Here is a 7,839-nt window from a genome sequence, read left to right as displayed (position 1 = left end):
AGGTGGAAGATGAGGTGTTCTTCCTCCAGGCGTGGGGTGGCTTGGATTTGGGGGTGGAGGAGTCCAAAGACCTGCATATCCTTGGTGGAGTGGTAGGGGGAATTGAAATGTTGAGCTACAGGGTGGTTGGGTTGGTTGGTCCGGGTGTCCCAGAGGTGTTATCTGAAACGCTCCGGAGGTAGCCGGCCTGTCTCCCCAATATAGAGGAGGCATCATCGTGTGCAGAGGATGCAATAGATGATGTGTTTGGAGGTGCGGGTGAATCTGTGGCGGATATGGAAGTGTGCTTTGGGGCCTTGGAGGGAGGTGAGGGGGGAGGGGTGGGCGCGAGTCTTGCACCTCCTGCGGTTGCAGGGGAGGGTGCCGGGAGTGGAGGTTGGGTTGGTGGGGGGTGTGGGTCTGACGAGGGAGTCACGGAGGGAGTGGTCTTTACGGGGTGCTGGTAGGGGAGGGGAGGGAAATATATCCTTGGTGGTGGGGTCCGTTTGGAGGTGGCGGAAATGGCGGCGGATGATGCGCTGTACATGGAGGTTAGTTCCTTGGTGGTGGGTCCATTTCCTAACCTGCAATCTTCATCCCGACCTCTCCGCCCCCGCCCCCGCCTGACCTATCACCCTCACCTTGACCTCTTTCCACCTATCACATTTCCGACGCCCCTCCCCCAAGTCCCTCCTCCCTATCTTTTATCTTAGCCTGCTGGACCAACTTTCCTCATTCCTGAAGAAGGGCTAATGCCCGAAACGTCGATTCTCCTGTTCCCTCGGTAGTAGATTGACCACCTTTAAGTACATTGGACAGGCAAATGGACGTACATGGAATAGTGTAGGTGGGATGGGCTTCAGATTAGTATGACAGGGCGGCGCAACATCGAGCGTCAAAGGGCCTGTACTGCGCTGTTATGTTCTATAAATCTGTTGGACTATAACCTGGTGTTGTGTGACTTTTAACTCTATGGAGACAGAGATATTAACCTGAAACCTTGACTCTTCCTATCCTAGGATATTTCCTGACCTGTGGAATATTGTCGAGAGTGTGGTGCTGGAAAAGGAATCCTGATGAAGTGCTTATGCCCAAAATGTCGATTCTCATGCTCCTCAGATGCTGCCTCAGCGGCTGTGCTTTTCCAGCACCACACTCTCGACTCTGATCCCCAGCATCTGCAGTCCTCACTTTCTCCTGGGGAATATTGCTAACTTATTTCAGTTCTTATTTCCAGTATCATCTTATTTTGCATCCATCAGTTGGAGTTGTGTGTGATATAAACCTCATGATATTTCCAACTCCATGACACTGACTGACGCAGTCCCCTTATTCCCTTCACCACCTCCATGTTTCTGGATGCTTGAAGATTCCAGAGCCTGAAGCCAGGACTGTTCTGAAGCTCTCCTCATTCTCCACAAGTTCTGCCACATGTTTCCTGGTCCTTCCACTGGTCAGCCCATCTTCATGCCCTAAGCCTTGCTTTCTGAAACCCTCCCCCATACACAAACTCATGAAGATCTGCCTAAGTTTGCTCCATGCCACATCTTCATCCTCGGTGAGAATTGTTCTTTCTGTCATTGTTTTGACTCCAGCTTCTCGCACATTGTTGCCACTTTTCATTCTAAAACTGGTCACTGATTCTCCTCCATCCTACTCTGAGACTGTTGCCTCCGAAGAAGGGTTATACCTGAAACGTTGACTTCTCCACCTCCTGATGCTGCCTGCCTTGCTGTGTTCCCCCAGCCTCCTGCCTGTCTCTCCTGATGCTGCCTGCCTTGCTGTGTTCCCCCAGCCTCCTGTCTGTCTAACCTTGGATTCCAGTGTCTGCAGTAAATTTTTGCCTCCGTAAACTCATTCCCCTGTTCACCTTTAAAAAGAAAAGCAATAAAATCCACTTTGCTTTCAAAAGTCTTCGTTCTTAATTTGAGTGTTTCTATCACTGTGTTTTTGTGAATTGGTTTGGACTATTCCGGGTGAAATGAGTGCTGTTGTTTTAACAGAACTGAGTGAGCAATGGTGTTGACTGGACTGGTTCATTTCTCTGCCTTTATTCCTGATGAAGGGCTTTTACCCGAAACGTGGTGTTCCCTGTTCCTCGGATGCTGCCTGAACTGCTGTGCTCTTCCAGCACCACTAATCCAGAATCTGGTTTCCAGCATCTGCAGTCATTGTTTTTACCTCATTTCGAAGGTTGTGTGCTATCTTGGTTTCTTTCGGCTGCTTTGCTCGGTGTCTATTGGTAACTTGCTCAGAGTTAAGCAACATCTGTTATTCTGCAATATGTTTCCTGCCGTGAGCAGGCTGATTGGTGCTCGCGTTGTAACACTCCCAGCATTGGCTGTTTTGACATGAACATGATTTTCCCACGTGAGAGATCCACTGGGATCCTGCAACGTGGAATGAACCCGCAATGATGCAACATTTAGAAAAACTTGTGTGTACCTTGTACATTGGCACAGAAAGTATCCAGTGATTGTATAAAACAAGCATTTGCCAAGAAATAATTCAGGGAACAAATACACATGAGATTCTGTGTAAAAATGTAACTTTCTGTGTAATTAGATTTTTAAAATAACTTTTTAAATAAATACCAATCTGAACAAAAGTGCAGATAATATTTGAAGAAGTAGAGAATTTAAGAAAAAGGAAATTGCCAGAACAGAGTGATTAAAGTTCTATGGCAGCTGTATTTATTTAAGATCGCTATAAAATATTAGCTTGACTTTGTTGACGTAGACTTTGGATTGTACATTTTGACCTTTATAATCTGAGTGCCCGTGATTTAGGATATTTGTGGTAGTTTGCAGTTTGGTTTCACGTGACATGATCATTGCTATTGCCTAGTGCTCAATAAATGGCTGCAAACAGGGAAGAGGGAGCAACCTAGACAGCAAGGCAGGTCGTTGACAAACCACATCGATGGCAGTGTGGATTTAAATTTGCAGCTAGACAAAGGAACGAGGGCTAACATGGCAAATTCGCATCTGGAACTCACTCAAAATCCTCTAAAGAAGATTTGGATGCCTTCTAAAAATGGCCTCTGTGAGATGCACACTTCACAAAGGAAGGGTAGGTATGGAGCCTGGCAAAGGGGTGCACACCAATTCTCAACCGTTTTGTGACTGGGTTGTTTGAAGGTTCTGGTCCTGGGAGTGGCTGATAGTACAACACTGCTTTAAAAGTCTTGTTGCTCCATTGAGTCTGCAGTGCTGTGATGCCAGTGAATATGCTCAGACAGCCTGCTGCCTGGAGACAGATTTAGCCTCAGCCTTTTCTTAGTGTTTGCATAACTTTATAAGGATCCTGCAATAAAATTGCTGAGTTAACATGGGTTACAGTACATGATGGGTCAGAATACAAACTGCAATTCTTTGCAACCAGCTGCAAAGGTACTGCTTACATGTTGGGCTATAGATTAAGCTATAGCTGTTGCTTCTGTGCGCTTGAGTAGAAATTAAGGTCTGAAGCTGATTTGTGTGTTAAATGTCAAACTTGCCTGTGAATGAGTAAGATGCAGCGGTTTGCATTAAAACTGATACACATGCACAATATGTGTAAGCAGTTCTAGGTATAGTATTTGCATTAGTGGACTAATTCAAGGTAGAATAAATATCTGAAATAAACTTTCATTTCCTTGTTAGCTTTGTAAATATTAAGGTGAGTCATGCAGTGATTGTGGTTGCTGCTGTGTGATTCTTCCTGTGATCAATTTCTGATTTTTTTTTAATGTGAGTGACTTGTACTGAGCACATGTTGGATCATTATGACAGACTTGCTTCACCTTTAGTTTTCACAAAGGAAATGGATAATGTGGATTTTCCAGTAAAAGAGAAGAGGAAGGTGATGTATTGAAAAAATTATTACTTAAGTTGCGAACTCCTCTAATTCAACTAGAATTCCTGTTGTGACTACAAGAGATAAAGGTGAAGATAGCCAAGGCATTTGTCATTATCTTTCGATCCTCATTGGATGCAGCAGTAGTACCATATGGTTCAAAGTTTGCTATTGGTCTCCCACGATTCAATAGGGTGTGAAGGTTACACCATGAAATTACAGACTAGTCACTTCATGATCCATTGTGAGGAAATATTGAAAGCCATTGTCAGAGATAAGATAAACTTTCATTTGGAAAAACACAAGTGAATCAGGAAGAATTTTTTGATTGTTTAGCTACAGCCATAGAGGTGTACAGCATGGATACAGACCCTTCTGTCCAACTTGTCCATGCTGACCACATATCTGAGCGAAATCTAGTCCCATTTGCCAGCAGTTGGCCCATATCCTTTTTAAACTCTTCCTATTCATGTACCCAATCCAGATGTCTTTTAATTGTTGTAATTGTACTAGCCTCTACTCCATCATCTGGCAGCTTATTCTGTACAAGCACCACCCTGAGTGGAAAAAGTTGCTCCTCGGATCCCTTTTAAATCTTTCCCCTCTCTCAGCTTGAACTTATTCCCTCTAGTTTTTGACTCCCCGACTCTAGGGGAAAATACTTTGTCTATTTACTCTATCCATGCCCCTCATGATTTTATAAACCTCAGTCTTCCATGTTCCAGGTAAAATAGTTAGAGACAAAAAGAAATGCAGATGCTGGAATTCAGGACTGAAGAAGGGTTACACCTGTAACGTTGACTTCTCTATCTGATGCTGCATGGCTTACTGTGTTCTTCCAGGTAAAATAGTCCCAGCCTATTCAGCCCCTTCCTATAGCTCAAACCCTGGCAACATTCTTGTAAATCTTTTCTGAATCCTTTCAAGTTACATAACAACATCCTTCTGATAGGAGGGCGACCAGGACTGCACACACTATTCCAAAAGTGCCCGAACCAATGTTCTGTACAGCCGCAACATCACCTTCCAACCCCTATACTCAATGCTCTGACCAGTAAAGGAACACATACTAAACGTCGCCTTCACTATCCTATCTACCTGTGACTCCACTTTCTAGGAGCTATGAACCTGTACTCCAAGGTCTCTTTGTTCAGTAACTTAATTTTTGACTCACTTGAATTATTGGTGAGTTAATAGAGAACATTGGTAGTGCAGTAGATGCTATATATAGGGACTTGTGGATAGCTTTTGATAAAACATTGGGAGATTGATTAAAAAGATAGAAGTCCACAAAGGTATTTATAAATACAATTCAGTAACGTGGGCAGAGGGTGGTAGGTGGTTTGCAGAACAGGTGGTGGTTTGTGCTAATATTCCTCAAGGGTCAGTTTTGAGTCCAATAATCTTTGCAATTTTTATTTTTAAAAAAACCTTGAGCTGGATGTAAGGAGTTAAAAGTTGGGAAAGTAACAGATTGTGATGAGAATAGTATCGGTCTCAGGATAGTGAAGATATACAAAAGAAGCGGAGTGTGTGTGAGAGAGAGAAAAGAGAGTGAGTGCTAACTGAAGGGGCATGGGCTGCTGCAGACACACATCCTTAAAGATGACGGCAGGAAGTGATCAAGTAATTAACGACACAGAAATGTTACTTGGGTCCATAAGACATGGAATAGAATAATAAAAGCAGAGAGGTCATACTGAAACTTTATGAATTATTGAATAGGCCTCAGTCACATGCTAGGGAAAGTGCAGAGGCCTCAGTAAAAGTTTCCGAGGGATGAGGGACTGAGTTAGGAAGAGATCAGCTCCTAGACAGCAGGCAAGGAGGAACCAGGGACAGTTAGCAACACCAATAGCAAAGAGAGGCTGGAGAGAGGGATGAAGGAGGAGGAGGAGAGGTGGGAGGGAATATGGGAAGGATCGAGGTGAAAGTGGAATGGGAGAGGGAGGGAGTAGAGGGGTGATACCAGATAAAGGCAGCAAGGAAATAAAATGACACTAGGAAAGTCAAGGGTTGATTGGTTGTTGAGTCACTGCTGTTAAGGAATGTCTTTCAACTCCAGTCATTTTGAAAAACACAAATTTCTGAATGAATTTATAGGCACGGCAGAGGGAGCTGATTGAAAAAGCAGCAGGTCAGGCAGCATCCAAGGAACGAGAGAATCGACGTTTCGGGCATAAGTCCTTCTTCAGGCTTATGCCCGAAACGTCGATTCTCCTGTTCCTTGGATGCTGCCTGACCTGCTGCGCTTTTCCAGCAACACGTTTTCAGCTCTGATCTCCAGCATCTGCAGCCCTCACTTTCTCCCAGAGGGAGCTGATTGTTGAGTAAGGGTAAAGAGTTTCTATTTTCTACTAATTTCCAGTTTTTAATTAACACTGCACGAGTAAGTTGGAATTAAGTTCAAGTTATTAAAATGACAGTAAATAAAATAACTTTGAAGTGAAAGTATGGCAGAGCAAGCTCAGCAAAGCAGAATGTCTGTCCTAAGGCATGAGAAGAGTCATTGACCTGTCACATGACCTGGACAAGCCCTCATGTAGTCATATCACTGGCTGCACAGGTCATGGTATAAAAGAGACAGCAGCAACTTGGGAGAAAGTGAGGACTGCAGATGCTGGAGATCAGAGCTTAAAATTGTGTTGCTGGAAAAGCGGAGCAGGTCAGGCAGCATCCAAGGAACAGGAGAATCGACATTTCGGGCATTGCCCGAAACATCGATTCTCCTGTTCCTTTGATGCTGCCTGACCTGCTCCGCTTTTCCAGCAACACAATTTTAAGCAGCAACTTGGATACAAGATTGGCTGAGGGACAGGGAGAAAAGGCCAATGGATTTTTTTTTTTTGGAATGGAATTGCCCAGGGGTATTCTTATTCCTGATTTTGTGTGTGTGTATAAATATATATTATTATAATGCTCTGAATCTTGGTGTGCTGGTGACAGTTTCAAAATTTGTAGATCTCCAGAAAATGTTGGAGAATTGCAAACTGAGGACAGTGTAGAATTTCAAAAGCACGTTGGTCAAGTGTATGGATAGGTGGCAGAAGTTCTGAATGCTGAGAAGTGTGATGTGATGCACTTTGGTTTTAAAAAAAAGGCCACAAAGACCAGAATAAAATGAACGGGGTATTCTAGAGTGTGCAGAAGCAGGGAGATCTGAATATAAATGTGTGTAAGTCATTAAAGGTGGCAGGACAGGCAGAGAGAGCTGCTCGCAAGGTATGCAGTATTCTAAATTTCGTTTACAGAGACAGAAGAGCAGGGAGGTTATAGTGAACTTTAATAAGACACAGGTTAGACCTTAGCTGAAGTATTGTGTAATGCTGAGAACCGTACACAATAGGAATGCTCTGAATTGAGTACTGACGAGGCTTGTGAGAATGCTCCATGGAATGAGATCCTTCAGCTTTGAGAAAAGATTAAAGAAGTTGGAATTGTTTTCCTTGGAGACCTGATGGAAGTTCTCAATGTACGAGGGGCCTGGACAGAGTCGATAGGGAGAAACCATTCCTACTCGTAAATGGATTGAGAATCAAAAAGTGCAGTTTTAGTGTTTTGCAACAGAAGTAAATGTAAGACCATAAAATGTAGGAGCAGAAATTAGGCCATTCAGCTCATGTCTGCTCTTTCATTCAATCATGGCTCTTGAGTTTCTCAACCAGATTCTTCCTGTTTCTCCACATTACCCTTGGTCTCCTTGACAATCAAGAACCTATCCATATCTGTCTTAATTATACTTAATGACCTGGCTTCCACAGCCTCCTGTAATGAATTCCATGAATTCACCACTCTCTGGCTGGAGAAGTTTCTCCTTATCTCTACTATAAAGAGCTTTCCCTTTACTCTAAGGCTGTACCCTTGGGTCCCAGTCTCTCCTATCAATGGAAACATCTTCCCAATGTCTACACTGTCCAGGCCATTCAGTATTCTGTAAGGTTCAATTAATTCTCGGTCTCTCGGTCTCTCGGTCTCTGGGGAGGGGCGGCGGGAGGTAGGGAGGGGGAGGGGCGGCGGGAGGTG

The 7,839-nt window shown here is 43.9% G+C and overlaps 1 protein-coding gene across 4 annotated transcripts in view; it reads left to right on the top strand.

Annotated features, from left to right (window-relative positions):
- LOC122561370 (6-phosphofructo-2-kinase/fructose-2,6-bisphosphatase 4-like) overlaps positions 1–7,839 on the top strand; it is a 177,705-nt gene that overhangs the window by 103,261 nt on the left and 66,605 nt on the right. The window contains exon 1 of one of the 4 annotated variants that reach the window (XM_043713127.1): positions 2,818–3,051. The exons of the other annotated variants lie outside the window; for them this stretch is intronic. Coding sequence (XP_043569062.1) covers positions 2,952–3,051 — 100 coding nt within the window. The 5' untranslated portion in view covers positions 2,818–2,951. Of the gene's footprint in view, positions 1–2,817; positions 3,052–7,839 lie in introns of those variants that run through there. 4 annotated transcript variants of the gene reach the window in all.

The sequence above is a fragment of the Chiloscyllium plagiosum genome, chromosome 22 (assembly GCF_004010195.1).
Source record: "Chiloscyllium plagiosum isolate BGI_BamShark_2017 chromosome 22, ASM401019v2, whole genome shotgun sequence".
In the NCBI taxonomy this organism is placed as follows: domain Eukaryota; kingdom Metazoa; phylum Chordata; class Chondrichthyes; order Orectolobiformes; family Hemiscylliidae; genus Chiloscyllium; species Chiloscyllium plagiosum.
The sequence above is the reverse complement of the archived record's forward strand: the minus strand, read 5'-3'. Positions and strand labels throughout refer to the sequence as shown.